The 20,683-nt window shown below is 39.9% G+C and overlaps 1 protein-coding gene across 2 annotated transcripts in view; it reads right to left on the reverse strand.

The window, feature by feature from the left end:
- LOC107045248 (kinesin-like protein KIF16B) overlaps positions 1 to 20,683 on the reverse strand; it is a 72,122-nt gene that overhangs the window by 42,636 nt on the left and 8,803 nt on the right. For both annotated transcript variants that reach the window (XM_015267442.1, XM_015267441.1), the window contains exon 2: positions 1,153 to 1,222. In XM_015267442.1, the coding sequence (XP_015122928.1) occupies positions 1,153 to 1,222 (70 nt within the window). The remainder of the gene's footprint in view (positions 1 to 1,152; positions 1,223 to 20,683) is intronic.

Raw genomic sequence — 20,683 nt, forward strand, 5'->3', positions numbered from 1 at the left:
ACTTGACTGGTTCACTTATCATTTTTAATTATAACATACATACTGTAGAAAATAATGACTTCTGATTGCGGATAAATTATTATTTTGTTTACTCTCAATCAATCAACATAATCATTCGACAAAAAAATGAAAAATTTTTGTTAGCTTGGTCAGAAACATCGATGTTTGGAAAAAAGAATAGAAAATGGGGATAGGCCATGTTTTAAAAAACATCCATTATCAAAGAATTCATATTTTTCAAAAACATCGATGTTGTGAATCGATTTTCCAGGAAAAAACATCGATTATTTAAAAAATCGATGTTTTTTCTAGTACACAGGAGAAAAAACGAATTTTTTTAAATAATTTTTTTTTCTCGTTTTTATTGAAAAATATATATTCAAAAAATACAACCCGAGGAACTTGCGTCTCAATGATAAGTACTGCTAGAGAATTAAATTTTGAATCTCGAAACAGGGTTTTTGATTAATTGAAGAAAACATATTGAATATTTTCCGTTAGCTGCAATAATTGTTAAAATTTTTAATTGAAAAGAAATAGAAATTTTTGTTAATTTAAAGAACAATAGATGACTGGACTTATCCACTTATCATTTATAACATACATACTGTAGGAAATAATTACTTCTGGTTGCGGATAAATTATTATTTTGTTTATTCTCAATCAATCAACATTATTCTGCGACAAAAAAATGAAAAATTTTGTTAGCTTGGTCAGAAACATCGATATTTGGAAGCAATAATTGAAAATCGATTAATCGGCCGTTCAAAACATCGAATGAAAAGCATCGATGTTTGGGTATGAAAAATCGATGTTTTCGATTAATCGACAACCACCGCTCATCCCTAATAGAAAATCGATTAATCGGCCGTTGAAAACATCGAATGAAAAACATCGATGTTTGGGTATGAAAAATCAATGTTGTCGATTAATCAACAAACATCGCCTATCCCTAATCGGCAGTAATTTCTAAAGTAATTAAACTTTTGTCTCTCATTTGAATCCTTTCAAGTCAACGAACAAAGGAAGCGTCAACTTCCTTGAGATATGAGTACCGTTAGCCAGAGAAGCTGTTACTCTCACTCGATTAGCTGTTACTCTCTATAGCTGGAAATGATGATATAAAAACATTCTAGAGTTGTCCGGACTCACCTTGCTGCTGAATATCCGTGTCTTCTTTCCATCCATCTGGACTATGAGCTTAGCGTTCATAGCCAATTCTCTGTAACAGAGAAAGAAGTTATGACAGAAGAAAGGAATAAAAAGGTCTAATGATCGTTAATGGATAGTGGCTGGTGGCCAAGCCTATTCGAATCCCCCGAATTACTTCCTAGTATTTGTAGAAATAGAACTAGAACAGGAAGTTACGAAATCGTTTCAGGAAAAATAAATTAATGGACAGGAGAAGTAGGTGCAGAGTGGCATAAATTGTAGATAATTCCGTAAATATCTCGGGAAGAACAAGGTTTAAGAGAAAATCTTATACAACCTTTTCCAATAGGGAATTTTAAAGGTTCCAAATAATGCCATTGTGAAATTTTTGGATAAAGTTCATAGTTTTGGAGATATTCATGAAATTAACCGTTCGCTATTCGCATCCACGGCACTGCGCCGCTGAAATTCGATTTTTTAGTATAACTTCTAAAAAACCTGATTAAAAAATATGAAAATAAGTGGGAAATTGATGACGCTGAACCTAGCAGCCGAACCTTTCGAATTAGAATTAAAATTTGTTTCTAAATTCCAAATTTTTTCATTCCAAACTGGCCAAGAGCACCCCCCCCCCCAATCTTCCTAAAAATCATCCACCCCCCCTCAGATTGGTGCATAGTGTGTTGAAGGGGTGGATACCTTGATTTTCTAAATTGTTCGAATAGGAAAAAAAAAAAATATTCGCACCTGAGACCGACTGTAATGGTTAGGTGGGTGAGATGTTGCTCCGGCGGACATCCAAGCTAAGCAGCGTTGAGCTGGGTTAGTACTTGCATGGGTGACCGCTTAGGAACACCTCGCTCGCACAAAAATTGCAGGCGGTACGTACGGTGTAGCGGCCTAGTGTCTCCATCTAGTCAGTGTGACAGATGGATATATTAGGGCACTGCACAATCGACCGGTTGTGCGACTGGGGTTTTACATGGTTTCCCGTGCAGTCCTAGCTCGAATGGGGCACAGCTAAAAAGTAAGACGGCCATGATACCGCAGATAACAATGAGAGGAAAAAGAAAGGAGGGGAGGCAGGCTAGAGGAGGGGTTTCAAATCGAGAATTACTTCGATAAAACCAATGAAATAGAAAAAAAATATTTGCACCTGAAGTACTGGAAACACCAAACAATTTCCATTGAGGAATATTTTGGAAGATTTCCCGAACCCCCTGAAAAATCAGCTACCCCCTCGGGTTCGTACTTGGGGGTATTAAGATGGTGAATGTTCACTTTTTCGCGTTTTTTGTAGAAAAAAAATATATTTCCACTCAAAATAGTCAAAAACACCAAATAATTTGCATTATGGAATGTTTAAAGGAACTTCCCCAACCCCCAGGAAAGTCACCAACCCCCTCGGGCTCGTAGTTGGCGGTATCAAGAGGGTGAATGTTCACATTTTCGCGTTTTTAGCAGAGAAATAGTACATTACGCAACTAGTGCGGAAAGCAGGCGGTTACCGGTTCATCACTATCAGGAATTATACGATTTTGGCTCATTTTATCTGCTTCGAAAATCACCTTTTCATTTTTCAGTCATTCCATGTATTCACTATTCGGAGGTTAGATTTCCTTCCTTGTTATTCTCTTTTAATAGGTGATGCGCATGCGCGTCATGCGTTATTTCGGGTTTCAGTTGACTATAGTCAACTGAAACCCATGCGGTTACACGCACGTATCATATAAAATGTATTTCCACTCAAAATAGTCAAAAACACCAAATAATTTTCATTGCGGAATGTTTAAAGGAACTTCCCCAATCCCCAGAAAAATCACTCACCCCCTCGGGTTCGTCCTTGAGAGTATTGGGGGGGTGATATATTCAAAAATACCAAACATTGGGGAATATTCGAGGGGACTTCCCTGACCCTTCAAAAAATCACTGACTGCTTCGGATTGGTACTTGAGTCCATTTATGGAGTGAAAAATTCACTACTGACCTTCTTTAAACCAAGAAAAGGATTACAATTTAAATATTCAGAAACACTGGACAATTCCCACTGAAAAACATTTCAGGAAATTTCCTCGACCCCCATTAAACCCGATGATTTTAAGGTTTAAAGTGGATTTTGACAAATAACCCCCAAATTACGCTCGAAATTCACCAACTTGCCTGCGGAAGATCGTTTTCCTGAGTAAAAGAAAATGTTTTGGGGGTTGTCCTTTGGTGGAGATGTTCCTAACTACCCCCCGTCATCGTGGTATATGAAGCTGCGGATTATCTCTCTTTTATCCTATCTATTTCTGCCTAAAGAATAGAGTGACTCGTAGCATACTAACCTTTCTTTCCTTGCAGTATAGAGGGAATTAGGGTGGAAATTGTACATTATATCAAAAGACGATGGAAGTATTTTCTGACGAATGTGGTTTATGATCCGAGTTGAAGGCAAGGATTATAATCACGTGAGTCAGAAAATACTGTTATCACGGTGTGAAATATAAATATTGACCAGCTGATCAATTAAAAACATATGATTGGCTGACTTCCCCCCCCCCTTCCCCTTCCCCCACCACCACAAGGGAAGGTATATAAGGACTGCCCCCACACATCGGAGCTCAGAATCGGAGCTCATAGCCCTGAAGATGCAGACTGCAATGTTTGCGAAACGTCGGCGCAATGCTGAAACTCAACGCGGCATCCATCCGGAAGCCAACCAAGTCATTAATAATGGCCGCGAAAGCCTCAAAACTAAGAAATATAATTTTTTTTTCTGTCACTGGGCCCGAAAACCGTGATTTAACTAAGTGAAGCGTGGCGACAATTGCGGTACATCAGTTTTATTTATACAATCATTTTAACGAGTAATTTTACAAACTAATTCATATCCGTGCTGCGCAACTCGTAGAATAAAGATACAAAAAATACGAGAGTATTACAGACGTTCAAGGGTGGGGTTTTTAAGATTTTCAAGTTCATGTTCTCAGGTACTATATGTGTTTTGGATTCATCCATCAGGATCTTTGTTAGTGATGTAACATGATTCGCTTGCTTTTCGGTTGTACTACTCTCGTAGAGAATCCTTACGATCCCTCTCCTCGCGCAGTTCATGTCGATCTCAATAGGTCATACCGGTGCACAGAACATATGCCCAGGAGATTATGTGCACTCCACAATTATTGCAACTCGCAAGAGGCATCGTGTGCTGGGAAGGGATGTCTGGTGGTTCATAAATTCTCCATCTTTTCACATTCAATTTTGTCTCTTTACACTTTCTGTCTGAAGTGTTTGGCACAGATCTTATAAAAGAAATAACACCAGGTATGAGTCTCTCAGGAATTCCACTCGAAGATGAGTTGATAAATATCATAATTTCGAAGGAAGGGATAACGACCTATAGAGTCCAATGAGCGAACACATATTTACAGATAACATCCAAACCTGGTGATGCCACAGATCACAAGCTTCAGCCTAACCCCTGAAATTCATGGCAGCTTCGCTGTCCATCAGTGAAGTCACCATAAATGACGGAAACGCAAGTACACAGAACCCTCTTGATTCTTCAGCGTGTTCATTGAGTAATAAAAAGAAGGTGTTAATGATAGAATCATCTATCATTTAATTATCTCGCAATGTTGCAAGATACTTTGCAGTCAAGTCGATACCATATAACTTTCTCTCTTGCCCAGGGAAGCCATCCGAATATACATTCGTTTTCTCGAAAATATTGATCGATCCCACTGTATTTCGATAATTTTCTCGGCCGATGTTCTCTGCTGCTTCATCGTTTGTTCCAACTTCGTAATCACTCAATTCTCCCATGCTATCCTCCTCGATACTTGGGAATTCATTCTCAAATTCGGGGAGAGTTCCAATAATAAGTGATCTAAGTGAAGCGCAGTATTTGATTGTATTGGGGTAATTCTCTGGAGGATTGATTGAGTTTTGAATTTTGTGAACAATTCTGGAGGAGGTTCTAATTAATACTGGGCTGAGCCCAGAGCTTCTTCGCAAATCTCTCTCAACGTTACTCTCATAAAGCATTCTAGCGATTGCTTTACGTACATTATTCATTTGTGTCGCCTGGAATTGTATGTATGAACCTGTACAGATTATGTACGCCCAAGTGCAAATATGGACCCCGCAGTTGTCAGCCGACGTAGAAGAAATCTGAGTCGGGTAATCCGTTGGTGTGTACAATGTTCATTTTTGCCAGTCTAATTTTCGATTCATCTCCGTAGTTAACATAGGAACGGTTTCCATTAATCCGCAAACTCTACTTAATAGTTGCTTAGGAGGTGGGAGATGGAGGGAGTCGATGAATAGTATGCTTCTCCTTTTGGACACGACAATTAGGAGTGACCAGTGAAAAACCCGTGGGCGCAGTGTTGTGTTGATCGGCAAAAGCCAACCATCATTTTACCAAATATTGGTTGCTGTTAACCAGTTGCGGCAAGCTATAGTAATTCCACCCTTTATTAGGTGAGAAACTAAAAATCCATTGAATGAAAAACAATTCTATTGAATAGTGAAATAATTCATCAAATAACTCCTGTAGATATCCGCATGGAACCGACACGGAGAAATTATAGAGTTTCAAATAGGAATCCACCAAGAACAAATAGGAATTCCAGTGAACTAAGCGGAGAATCTCAATCAAATTCCAGTTATGGAAGTTTAGAGGGATTCAAAGAATTTTTTTTTGCCGACGTGAATTGAATTTCATTTCATATATATATATATATATATATATATATATATTAGGAATTCAGCCAATCAGAGCACACCATTCGAGATTAATAGAAACTTATGTTTCAGTTACTTTATTCTCGCTTGAATATTCCATTCTCGTTCATATTCGTTGCTGAATATTTCACAGTAGTTGTTCTGTAATGATTTTTCTTTGGCCTCAACCAATACTCAATAAACCCTAACCCAGAAGTCTCGATTATCCAAACACGGCCAACTCATTACCTTCGTTCTCGCAATCCGACAAGTCTGAAACGCCAAAAACCTTAACGCTAAAACTGGACTCCGGGAACAATCAGCAGCTCATCCAATCCTTACTTCGTGTATTTAGGGCGCCAGGCGATTTTTAGCAACGCGGAATCGACAAACCGCAAACGGAACTGTATTTTCTTAAAACTAAATACTGATTGTCCCCAAAAATCCAACAACGACAAGAAACATATCGCAGACCATACGCAGAAATGTGGATTACGAGGGTACGGGATTTACTCGGCTGCTCAGTGTGCGGGTCGTGGAGAGAGGGGTGGATTCGTGGACGAGAACATCAATTAACAAAACCAATCATCGATCGAGAAACCAATAAACCAATGTCTTAAATTCCAAACGGGATAGGTAAGGTCGACATTGAATAATAAACACAATTGTACTGACGTGTTTCGCTATTGCCGATATTAATACAAAATCGTAAATTCGTACAAACACAAAATTACATGAATGTGACTCAAAATAATTTTAAATACTCTGAAATGATCCATTAAACTCCAAAAGGACTCGAAAGATGCGAATAATAATTTTAAGTATGAAAAAGAAAGCGATCCCAATCCAAAGCTGATAGAGAGAAGCAAAGGTATTGTCCACGAGGGGAACACGAATCCGAGAGAGAGAGACTATAGGAAGGTAGCGTACGTGCGAGAGAGAGAACGGATGAGGTAACTACGCGAAATAAAAAAAAAGGAGAGCTCACGAAAAGGTACTAATTTTTCTTATTTTCGACTGTAATTAATCGAATTACGAATTATGGAGCGCCTTTGTAATGGTTTACTTAATTCTTATGCCATTTGTAACCCATTAAAATCGGGAATCTCATTCACCGAAAAGGTAGCAAAAATGAGCTAGGGAGCTTGAATCAGCCACGTGGCTGATTTACCGGAAAGGAGCGTTTCTAACCCGGAAATGGAGGTTTTCTCCATGAAAATAGGTAGCTTACGGTCTCCAATAATTTCCAAAATAATAGGTAGCTTATTCATGAACGTAAGAGAGCTTAGATAATTTTATTGTTCTGGATTCCAACCATAAAGTAAAGATAACTAAAAAGATAGCGTCCCCATGCCCAACCGGAATCCAAAACTCAACGAACGTTAGAGAGCATTAAAACGCGAAAAAGGTAGCTTCAGAACAATTCAGGTAGCATCATTTTTCCTCCAGAACTCTCGTGAGTCGGAGAAATATAAAGAAATAGGTAGCGTAGAATAATTACGTAAAGAGAGCGAAAAAAGGTAGCAAGCAAAAAGGTAGCAATGAAGTAGGTAGCGAGTTGCATCAATCGCCGTAGCGAGACGCCTAAAGCATGAAATTTAGCCTAAAAGTTACGGTAGGTAGCCCTATTACTATTCGGATTTATTCAGGTAGCGTAATTATCATTTAAATAATCTCAGGTAGCTTCCAGGGAGCATTTAGGTTTGTTTGAAGAGTTTTCTGTCCTTCAAACCATGAGTATCGGTGTTGGCGTCATTCCGAGAGGTAGCGACGCCATTCCGCGTGGTCCAACTGCTTTATCGAAAAACGCACTAATTCACTGTTAATCACCTCTAAATAAGTACACGAGTACTTACCATGGTCTGGAGCGTTGATTTTGACTGAATTTGGATCACGGGGCCTCGATAATTACCTCGAAAGAGAACTTGTTCAGGGAGCTAAATCGACTCGTACCTCACTCTTAGTCGTCCGGGTGGATACTGTAATGGCGACTATCGCGTGTGTCCGCTCGGGCCTGTTGCATAGTGGTGGGGAGTCTGGGGGAGACTAGCCCCGTACGGTGCTGACTCGAGTGCCGGAGACGCGAACTATCGATTCCCGGGGTAATTGAGCGCGAAATATTTAAAGGTTTAAATTTGAATTTTCATATAATTGACTCCAATTATTTTAACTGAACAAAACTGTAATTACTTGAACTCAACGTGAAACTGAGATGGCTGAGCGGATCTTCACTCCATCTACGACCGGAATAAGGTAGCTTATCTACAGAGGGCACTCTCCGGAGAGGAATTAGGACTTTACCAACGAAAACTCAAACGCAAACGCAACTTAACTAAATTTAAAAACCCAATGGCGATCCGTTTCGACGACTGGGTGATCGTCTCCACGGCCTTCCAACTGAAAGCCCTAACACTCTCGCTCAAGGGAGCGCAAGCATTTCAACTCGACCTATGTACTCACTCTATCGACAAACCAAAAAGGGTTACAGGAAACACTGGGTAGCACATTATCTTGGCCAAATATTCCACGGTGATATCCTGATCCTTAACCGAATTTACGTAGGAAAATCTCAAAATTAATAAACTTTAACTCAACAAAAATGACTCGAAAAAAAAGAAATATCTGCAAAATATCTGGTTTATTTAATGAAGTTATTTAATGAATATTGTTCTAAAAATTTAGGGAATCGATTCACGCGACAGGTAACCAATTTAAGTAGTTTTCCGAACTTAAGGTAGCTCTGAAGTAGAGTTAAGGTAGCAGGTAGCTCTAATTCTCCGTATAGATTTTTATCACGACAAAAAGGTAACGGTTTATAAAATCTTACTCTCTCTCTCTCTCTCTCTCTCTCTCTCTCTCTCTCTCTCTCTCTCTTTCTATACATAAATACCCTGGAGTTCCGCAGGTGACGAATTCGCCTGGAATTTCGTCACAGTTCATATAAGCTTTTCTCGCGATTTCTACTCTGATCGGCTAATATTCAAATCGTCTTCGAGTTTTTTACCTAGAAACTAGAAGAATATCTTGGAACTCTTATCTCCACCTTCATTGAGTCTGTCCTGAGAGTAATGAGGGTGGAATAATGGGACTGGAGATTTCTCTTGAAAAAGAATACAGGAATTTACTAACAGTGGCCCTCGGGTGGCGCTCGTGAGAGGAGGTAGAGTGGGTGAAGGCTACGTCGATTTTTTAGAACAAATTATGGTTTTTTAGCGAAACAAAGTGGAAGAAAGTTGTCGGAGGGGCTCCTTGCAGTGTTATTCACAAGGGAGATAATTAAGTGGAGGTGAAACAGAACTTTTTGAGATTTTCAATGGATTGTTGGCGGCTGGCAATTTGGAGGTTAGATGACGTGGCGACGACGGCGAGGGGTTAAGAGGGGCAAGAAACGATGGAGACAGGCGGAATTCGTATGGGTTAGGGCGTGGAAGATTCCCAAGGTGTTGTAAATTGCATTCCGAAAAATCATGAGAAATTGAAATTGAGAGTAGTGAGAGGCAAGAGAGGCAGCCCAAAATAAGAAAGGTTGGGCAAGCTTGGGATGGACGGATGGTGAAACCACGAGGCACAGTGTGACATGGAGAATTTGGACAGAACCACGGAGGCAGAAGCATAGTTTGGCCTAAGTCTGGGGTACCTGAGGAAAGTAAGGTGAATAGGAGGGAGCAGGAGAAGCAGAGGAGGATTATGATAAAGGGTAAACGAAAGAAAGTGTTATTATTATTGAATGGTGAAACGAATAATGGGCATATCACGAGGAGACTACAAGGAAAATTGTTTTGTGTGGCCCGAAAATGAGTGAAATTTACATAAACTTGAGAGAAGTCGAAGGCTGATAGACGGTAAATATGAAGCATGTGGCAGTGGGGATGCTGGTGCTGGCGATGAGCGTGGAGGCTGCAGTGGTCAGGGAGTTTGTCCGCGGTGAGACATAGAGATGCAAAAGGAGGGAGAGGTTATGTAAAGTTTCTATACATCTTGAGAGCGGTGGAGGGCTGGAAGGCAGTAAATATGGCGGTGAAGCTGAATAGTGAGGGGTGGAGGTTATGGCTGAGGTAAGGCTGAGGTGGATGACGTGGCCACGAGAGGGAAAGTGATTTTAGCGGTGTGGCGGTGCATGGCGAGTTGAGGGTTTTGGAGGATGGAAATGGCTCCAACAGGGATGGGAGAGACTGAGAGAAACATCGGGAATGCGAGTGGAACCGGACTAACGAAAGGATGGAGCATCGGAGACGGATCTTTCAGCATGAGCGTGACGTCATTTGTGAAAATTTTCTTAAATTATTTGCGAATGTTCTTAAAAATGTTTCAAAACGGTGTAGATGTCCGCGTTGGCTTCTGGCAAGATCTGCTTACCTGAGTGTCATTGTTGACTTGAGATTGACGCGCAAGGCAATTTTGTTATATCTATATATCTTCATATGAACATTTTTAACATTATTTGAAAGAAGAAGTTGAGAATTCAAAAGGCTTGTGAAGATGTAAAACAAAGAAAACTTTTGTAACATCAATGAAATAAATGAATTGAATTGATTGACTAACAGTACGAAAAAATTTATTATAACAGATACATTTTATATATTTTCTATATTTTGAACAAAAACGCTATTCCAACATCAGTGGAATGTTTTCAATCTCAATATCACCGTGAGGGTTGATAATAGCATTATAAATATCACGATCATCATTTTCTTGCGATGGAGTCAATTCAAATTCACTCGAACTCCTTGAACTACCCCCCCTGAAAGTTATATGACATTCCGTGTTTCCTTTGGCGTCTTGTCGTTGGCTTCCTAAAATTCCTCCAGACGTTCTCGGTATTGTCCCAATTAGACTGAACTACGAGTATATCGTCGAGAATTTTGGACTTGAGATTTGTTCTCAAAGGTGAGAGGATGAAGGCCATAGCAGAAAACAAACGTTCGACACTGACTTGGGTAGCCGGTGCAGCGTGTACAACTTGTGCTAATTTATACAGCTGAGGATATGCATGTTTCTTGCTTTCGCAGTAAGCAAAGATATCAGTCGTTAAGGAAAGAATGACTGTCCCTCCGAATTCTTCAAGATCACGACGGATAGTTGGTGTGCATTGTGCTTTCGTTCCCATCGCAGCTATCGCTGTATCCAGTGCCTTTTGAAACACGTCACTGCCTGTGCCATTGCCAACGGCAGCTTGTCGACCTCTCTCACGTGGTGAAGCATCAGTTGAAGAACTTCCGGACTCTTCTTCCAACTTCTGCAGCTTATTCCAAACTTGTTCGTTTTGTGATGGCCGTTCCCCGGTAATTCTTGGGAAGAAGTGGAAAGAATCGTGGGTCGAGATAAACTGATGCAATAAGAGGCTCATTTTCCATCAGTAGTGGCTCCCTCCTCTGCATTGCACTGACGAGCTCTGCTGCCAGAGTGGTTGGAATCTCTGCCGTCTCCAATTTACATTCCATCCATACTCCAAAGAATGTACCAAGCGTCAACTGCTCTTCCTGAAGTTTCTTCGTTGCTATTTTTGCTGGTGTCAATGATGTCAAGTACTCACTGATGGACTCCCATTCTTTCGCTGTCCAATTGTGCTCCGGGTGAATTACAGAAAACTCTTGGCAGAACCCTTTCAAGTCCACCAAAGACTCCAGCATGTCAGCTATTGCATTCCATCGAGTGACGCAATCTAACTTGGGTTTCTTTGCCTTTGGTTCCGACAGATTCAGCACCTTCGTGATGGTTGGAGTCCTCAGCGCTTTGACGATATTTCGAGCTCTGATCAAAGTTCTCTTCATTCCAGCTATTCCTTTCAAGGCATCAAAGATGGCAAGTAGGGTATGGGGTGCGCACCGCATATTGCTGATGATGCTGGCATTCATTTACTAAGGAGCAACTGTCAGACTGGTCGTGAGATTGAATCTGAGATTCCCTTTCGCCGTCTATCACATACTCGAGGTCATCATCACCATCAGAGTCATCTCCAGCTTCTCCGGCAATAGAATCCTCATCAGTGTTTTCCTAACATCACCATATTTGACCCATTGTCCGAAGTGAATGAATAGATATTTGCGATATCTATGCCGTACTTCTCCAACATTTCCAGGATGACAGTCTGCAAGTATTCGGGCGTATGATTCTTAACCAGCTCGATGACACCGAGAGTTCTGACATGGATGACTCCATTCCCGCTGAATTGGATGTTTATCCCAAGAAATCCTCGATCATGATGGGAGGCAGCATCCACTTTCAAGCTCACCAATTTCCCCTGGAAATAAAAATTCCATGTTCACTCGTCCGCTTATTGAAACCTGTACAGGAATTTAAAAAAATTCAATTGATTGGTCATACCTTCACTTCTTTGCTGATTGAAGCGCGAATTTCTCGAGCCCTCTTCGTAACTTTGTCACGAATAGCCGCTGGTGAGATGTTGATGGGATCTTCCAAACGAATGCTCGCTAGAAGAGGATCCACTATTTTCCTGAATCCACTATCGTCCAATGCTGAAAATGGTCTTCCATTGCGTGTGACCATTTCAAGACAACCTTCCTGGATTTGCTCAGCAGATATGACGACTGAATGGGATTTCGAGCGCTCTCTCTTCTTGGATGGCACTCTTCTTCTTGTCGATGGCGACATGTACTTCTGGATGGAGACACTTCAGGTGTCTTTCCAGATTACAAGAATGATTGCCCTGGAACACAAAAAAAACAAAATTGGTCGTTTCAACTTAGCATCATAAATTTGTTCAATGTTGTTTTCCATATTGTTATTCGTTTGGAATGAGTAAAATGGGCAGATAATCAGATATTTACCTTTATTTGAGCAGAGCACTGGGGTATTTTGCAGTGACTGACGCCCGTGGTAGAATCAAACGAGAAAAAATTCCGAATGATAGTTGATTGCGGTCGTCCGGGTCCAGGAGAGCAACTTTGTTCAGCCATTTTCAATATGAAACTTCGATATTATTTGCACTCTGCACAAAATGTTGTAGTACTTTCTGACAGCCAGAAGTAACTAAGATACCGAATACCTGTCGCTCCAGTTTTAATAGTCTCCAAATCGCCCCCTCCCCTTCCGCCCGCCATTCTCTCCTATTGGTCTTACGATGCATGTAACGACGCACGCCATTGACCCATGAAGTAGTCAAAGATGACTCTTTTCATGAAGTCAGATACAAATTTATAGATACATATTGGGAATATATACACCCTCAATACATTAATACATATGCATCCCTTAATACATATGCCTAATGACTTAGTGAATCCATCCTCTCGGAATCCATCTTGTTCGATTCTCTTGATGTCAAATGTTTTATTCACCCTTTTATCTATATTCTCATGATCTGCATCTGTTCTGTTCATTATCGGCTCATTATTTCTCATTCATTTTCAACGAGAAGAAGGGACTGTGCCGATAGTTCGCAATGATTTGAGGTCCAATCCGTTTTGACTCAGAATGGCTGGAAATCTTTTTTTTTTTTTTTGTAAACTTGAATTATTGACAGTCAGCTATTTCCAATTAATGTCCCCAATTGCAATGGATGTCTTATATGAATTTTCGATCAATTTTGACTCCATATAAGCTCATATCGAGAAAAAGTGTTGCAATTCAAGTGCTAGGTAATAGTTTTGAATTAATGTGAGAAATAGTCGAAACAGAAGATTATCCTACTACAAGTTTTATGTGGAATATAGTGTATTTTGTCATACTCACGAAGGAAAGTATAATTTTACGCACTTACCTCGAAAATTGCATTTCTCCTCCGCTGGCCAGTTGACTCATGGTGGCACGACAACATGGCGTGCTAGCACGCTGCGTCATGGCGCCAGCCTGACGCATCATGGCGCCAGCTTGACGCATCATGACGCCTGCCGGACGCATAATGGCGCCTGCGATGACACGTTATTCCGACGGGATACATGCGTTGAACAACATTAACTTCTTCCAAAATTGTAATTTTTTCCGCTTATGTTAAGGTTTTATGCTTATATAAAGGCAAGCTTTCATTATGCCCCGTTTTTTCCGGAGACGACATTCTTATTCATTCAAGTAGTTCATTCATATGCCATTTTTATTCGTTCAATTATTTGAGAGTTCTACGCTGATTCTCTCGAGAGTTATGCAACTTTACCCGCTAATTTTAGCGATACAGTATTTGATAGGTAAAAGTTGAAAGATATGGTTTTTCCTATATAAATTATTCTCTTGGGACTTTTTCTTTACACAGAGAAAAAAAAGTTCCTAGTTTCCAGAACCATGGTTCTGCAATCCGGAAACTCTTGGTTTCAGAATTCAGAAACTCATGGTTTCTAGAATCTAGAACGACGAGTTCCTGGATTCCAGAACGGATAATTCAGCCTGAACTTTCCAAGTTTTGTTTCGCTTGGATTTTGTCATAAAAACGGAACAAAATACAGTGAAAAAAACTGGTCTTATCCAATTATCGGAATTTTTTTTTCGGATAGTTTCTGGAGAAAAGAATCTCTAGAGAATATTACTTTGTTGAGGCTCCAGCCTCATGTCACGGCAGGTTGGTCCGCTGACCACGAGCGGCAGCACCTCCTGGACACGGACCTGGGTTACCGACCGTGTCCAATTAATTGGGACCGACGACACCTGCCGTGATACTTGACCCATCTGGTCATTTCCGCCTTCTTCTCAAACCGCATAGCGACAAGTGAACACCGCGTTTTCTCTCTGCGATTAATATCTTTGATTATTGTGAACATCTCATTCGTGTAATTTCTCTACTGTGTCTCAATTTGATTATTAAATCACTGTGATAATTTTGACGAGTGTGTTTTTCTTGGACTTCTGTATTTTTAGTGAAAGCGCTAGGTTTTCTTTTGGGGTTTCTCCTATGTGTAGGAGGAGACGTTGGAAATCGATTTCTTGAGGTGTTTAGAACCTCACGCGATGAAATATTAATAATTTCCAAAGTTTATGCATGAAGCGCATTCCACAAATTATATACCAATCGTTCTGCGTCAGGTCTGTGCTGTTGACAACCTTTTAATATATCTTCGTGCCTACTCAAAAGGGACTTCACCTGAAATTCAAAGGTCTCCGGAATAATAGTTCCATAACCGACGAGATTGAAGAGAAAATGATGTTTGAGGGGAAGAATGATCGAAAACCGAATTGTACTCTTTCTCATGAAATAAGAAGAAAAATTTCTTATTCAATATTTCAAAATGACGCTAATGTCCCGGAAATGTTGTGTTCTGCAGGCGATAGACGCAGAACTCCCCCATTGATTTATTTTTCATTCGTATGAAAATGAAAACTTCAATGGAATTACACATATGATCATTATGGAAATTTTTTTTTAGTTATATTTACGACATTGGAGTTGGCAATTCGATTTTGTTGCACAGAACAACTTGCTATGCAATCTTTTCCGTTACACTTTGGTTTCGGCATATTTTTAAAAACTTGAGAAATTATATAGAAGTTTTACAGTGAATCTCCTCAAAATTCTGTTACCTTCTTGCGCATTACTATTAGAATATTACTCTTCTCACGCGGAGTATAGAAATGTTTATGATTGAATCCGCCAGTCCTATATATCAAAAATTGTCTTGAAATTTTGAAAGATTTTTTTTCAATTATTCATCTAAAAGTATAGTCCGAATGAAGAAAAATGAGCGCAACCAGAAATCTGTAGCTCAATTATTGGTGGAAATAGCGCAAAATGTTTTTTTTTTATTCTGAAAACGTTTCTTCTTCAACTTTAACCCTATAAGGTGAAATTCGTTATCCCCACTCTAAGGCCGCCTAACGCGTAGCGTGGCGTCCCCAATCCGGGGGGCTTAGTACGTCCTAGTACAGTTTTCACCTAAGAGGGTTAATTATGAGCCACTGTGAACAAAAAAAAAATTTGAACCCATCGATTTCGTCGGAACTTTTCTCAACTTTACGAAAAAAATATTGTTTTTTATGTATTCATGTATTTTGGCATGGAAAACTAGAAAAGAAAGTTTCAAACGGCCATTTAGGGTCATTGCCCAAATTTTTTATCATTTTTTTTCTTCTTTTATCGAAAAGTTCAGAAACAGTACATTGTATTACAAGTGCGTGAAGAACCACTTCTTCGCACGCACGCGTAACATCCAATTTTTTGTGATACCTGCCGAGTTCACTGTTCGGAACCGTAGTGGGGGTGAAGTGGTTGCTTTTGTGCACGGAGTGCATAAGACAAGCACGTTATATATGCACACCAAACGGTAACGAAAAGTGAGGGAGGGATTCCAAGAAATTTCTAACCAAAACATATTTTCAATTTTCGTGCTCTCATTAACCCAGAGGTAAAATGAAGGGAAAAACAAAATTTAATCCTTGAAAAACGAAAAAGTTTTTTTTGAAAATTTCTCAAAATCGAAATGAGATACAGAAATTTTTCTGAGAATTGTCTTTGTAGAGTAAAATGAGATCTACAACAAAGCTCTCTTAAAGATACGGTGAATTTTTCAATCCACCGTCGATTCAGACATATTTCTCACAAAATTATCTCCAGATTCCAATGCTAATTAGTTTTCCTACAATATGTCGCGATAGAAGCAAAATAGTGATTTCTTGCTAAGGGCCTTCCTTGTAAGGCAGAATAAGGTCTAAAAAAAGATTTTCACAAAAAATCCCCAATCTCCTCTTCATTCCGAGATGTTGCATAAAAAGTATTTCCCTGTCTGTCTTCGATGGTTATAATCAATTAAATACTGTTTTGTTTGGGTTCGGAGATGGTTTTTGGATAATATCTCGCAATGCAGAAGAGATAGCGGGATTTTTTGTAGACCTTATCCTGCCCTACCAGAAAGGTCCTTATTGAGAAATCACAATTTTGTTTCAATCCTGAGATATTTAAAAAAAACTGACTAATGAATCTGGAGATGATTTTCTGATGAATATCTTTGAATTTACGGTAGATGGAAAATGTTTATAGGAGCTTTTTTGTGGATCTCATTTTGCTCTACAAAAACAATTTTTACGAAAATTTCTGTATCTCCTTTAGATTTTGAGATATTTTTGAAAAACCATTTTTTCTGAGGGAACAAAATTTATTTTTCCCTGCATTTCAACGCTGGATTGATGAGAGCACCAAAATTGAAAATATGTTTTGTTTGCGACATTGTCTGCGCTTTCCGGTGAAAGAAAAAAAAAATCAAGTTTGGGGAACGACCCCAAATGGCCGTTTGAAACTTTCTTTTGGAGTTTTCTATGTCAAAATGGTTGGACACATAAAAGACTATATTTCTTCCAAAAAATTTAGAAAATTTTCGACCAAATCTATGGTTTTCAATTTTTTTATTATCCACATGGCTTGTAATTAAAGTCGAAGAAAAAAAAACACAATCAAGAAAAAAAGAATCGTCGATATCTCCGCCGATAATTGAACTAGAGACCTCCGGTTGCCCTCATTTTCCTTCATTTCGACTATCCTTTTCGATCGAAAACATGAAAAGAACTTTGAAAATTTAAACGGAATTTTTCGTATAATAGAATTAGCGGATTCGGTCTCATAGAAGACATTTTAGAGAGAAAATGTCAATAAATTCTGAAAACTACAGCCTCCCGTGCGGTGTTGCCGAATTTCGTTCCATTTCGTTCCGAACCGTTCTTTTTTGGAACTTTCTTCAATATTGTTCCATTTCATTCTTTCGTATAAGAACGTTCTTCATATTTTTGTTCTTCAATTTCGTTCTTTCGAGAACGTTCTCAATAATTTTGTTCCTCAATTTCGTTCTCGCGAAAACGTTCTCACAATTTCATTCTTCTTGAGAACGTTCTTTTTTGGTTTCGTTCTTCGATCCAAGAACGAAAACGAACGAAGAACGCGTTCTCAAACCCTGCCCATAACAATTTGGATCGTAATATTAAATAATAATAACCGTAATATTATGGCGTAATATTTTTTACCGTAACATTTAGACCGGATACCGTTCGATTTACTCACCATTTTCCTGGGGAATGACCGCCGTCATTAACAGAAAATTAATTAATTGGACATTTTACGTTTTTTTCGGAAACAACGGGTGTTAAGGGTCAAGTACAAGTACTTTTGGGGTCGGGTTTTTTCCTAGGGGTAGTTTTGAGCCTTAACCCGCGTCGTTTCCGGAAAAAACGTGAAATGTGGAATTAATTAAGTCATTGTTAATTACCGCGCTCATTCCCCAGGAAAAATGGATTAATTTCGACTCCCCACTCTCAAAACTACCCCTATGAAAAAATCCAACCCCAAAAGTACTTCCACTTGACCCTTAACCCCCGTCGTTTCTAGAAAAACGTATAATATCCAATTAATCAATTTTCTGTTAATAACCGCGCTCATTCCCCAGAAAAATGGTGAGTAAATCGAACTCCCCACCCTCAAAACTACCCCTAGGAAAAAATCCAACCCCAAAAGTATTTGCACTTGATCCTTAACCCCCGTCGTTTAGTAGATGTGTAGGACGGGTTCTGGCCCAACCATTTTTGGGAAGGGTCAGAAAGGTCTGAGGGTGCCCCCGCGAGTGGGTGGTGGGGTGGGATTAATTGATTCGCGGTTTTAATTCGCGGTTTTGATTCACGGTTTTGATTTCGCGCTTTTGATTGACCGTTTTAATTCGCGCTTCAANTTTCCAGAAAAAACGTGCAATATCCAATTAATTCATTGTTAATTACCGCGCTCATTCCCCAGGAAAAAATGGATTAATTTCCACCCTCAAAACTACCCCTAGAAAAAAATCGAACTCCAAAAGTACTTGCACTTGACCCTTAACCCCCGCCGTTTCCGGAAAAAACGTAAAATATGGAATTAATTAATTGTTAGTTACCGCCCTCATTCCCCAGGAAAATATTTAATAATTTCGACTCTCCACCCTCAAAACTAACCCTAGGAAAAAATCCACCCCCAAAAGTACTTGCGCATCATCCCCAATCCCCGTCGTGTCCGGAAAAAAAAAAGAAATATGAGTTTCATTAATTTATCATCAATTACTGCATTAGTTCTCCAGGAAAATATTGAATAATCCGAACTCCCCACGCTCAAAACTACCCCTTGGAAAAATTCCGAACCCTCAATGTACTTGTGTTCACCCCCTACCGCCGTAATTTCCGAAATTAACACGAAATATCCGAAGATCAAGTCATTCTTAATTAATGTGTTAATTCCCTAGAAAAAAATTGTATAATTTGGACTGTCCACCCCTTGAATAACCCCCCGAAAGAAATTCCACCCACCCCCGACTCTGCACACCCCAAAAATCAGCCTCCAACCGGAGCTATATTTTCCAGCCTCGTAATGGGTCGTCTAAGTGCGGGCCGCACAGTCCGCCCCAAAAACTAATGCAACTTCTGCTGGGCGTGCGTCTGCTAACTTCGGCCTCATTACACCGTTGAAAAGCTCATAGCCGGTTTATATAATGTAACTAACGATACTTTCCGGATTTGTCGTCCCGTTTTCATTACTCGCGATCGCAACGTAGATGTGGGAGCCATCAAGTGGTCTCTCCACTAACTACTCTTGGCGGGCAACCAATGAGATCACTGCATTCTCTTTGATCTCATTTGTGGAGCTCCATCATTGGTTCCCCCCGAGGGATCTCATTGGTTGCCCCCCAAGAGTAGTTCGTTTAGAGACCACTCGGTGGCTCCTACATCTACGTTACGATCGCGAATACCGAATGTAAATCATTTAGAGGTAGTGGAGGGGAAAGTTCTGTCGTGTATTGGGCTCGCTAAATAAGAAAACGCCACCTAGGATCTAAGGCGCACGGGCACTCACACACCCAAGACAACCAAATTTTGGATTTGTGTAGGCGCGTATATGAGCGCCTTAGAGCGACCATATTGACGAAAAACAGCGTCCTCAATGGTATTTAGCGAATGACGCTGAAGTTAGCAGCCGACTTGGCAGCGAAAGTTCAGGGCCGTAGCAAGGATCTGTGGGGCCCCATACCTTAATACAAAAACTGAAAATTGTTCCTATTTAAGTTTTAAATTCCGAAATGATCTGGAATAGCCTCCCCATTCTCCACAATATGATCAACCCCCTTTGTTCAGGCCAAGGGGGTGGTAGGGAGATGAAAATCTCAATTTTTGTCTTTTTTTTTGGGAAGAAAAAATTTTTGCACCATAAATAGCCAGAACCACCACCACATTGTTATGAAAAAAGTTTAAACGAAACACCCTCGACCCCCAGGAAAATCATCAAGTCTTTCAGATTTCTCCAAGGGGGTGCTAGGGGGTGGAGAAATGAAATCTTCGCGTTTTTCAGGNTTGCACCATAAATAGCCAGAACCACCACCACATTGTTATGAAAAAAGTTTAAACGAAACACCCTCGACCCCCAGGAAAATCATCAAGTCTTTCAGATTTCTCCAAGGGGGTGCTAGGGGGTGGAGAAATGAAATCTTCGCGTTTTTCAGGGGGAAAAAAATTCTCCGACTCATAATAAGGAAAACCACAAACAAATGTTAATGGAAAAATACTCAGTGCAACTCCCCCTACCCCCAGAAAAATCATCAAGTCTTTCAGAGTGGACCAAGAGGGTCCTAGGGGGTGAAAAAATGAAATTTTCGCGTTTTTCGGGGGAAAAAAAAATCTCCGACTAATAATACGCAAAACCACCAATAAATATTGATGAAAAAATACTCAGCGCAACTCCCTCAACCCTCAGAAAAATTATCAAGTCTCTCAGACTAGTTCAAGGGGGTGCTAGGGGGTGGAAAAATGAAATTTTCGCGTTTTCCAGGGGGAAAAAAAAATCTCCGAGTAATAATATGCAAAACCACCAACAAATGTTAATGAAAAAATACTCAGTGCAACTCCCCCTACCCCCAGATTCATTTTTCTACCCCCTAGCATC

The sequence above is a fragment of the Diachasma alloeum genome, unplaced genomic scaffold (genome assembly GCF_001412515.2).
Source record: "Diachasma alloeum isolate Michigan unplaced genomic scaffold, Dall2.0 Dall_scaffold_00899, whole genome shotgun sequence".
Taxonomy (NCBI): Eukaryota; Metazoa; Arthropoda; class Insecta; order Hymenoptera; family Braconidae; genus Diachasma; species Diachasma alloeum.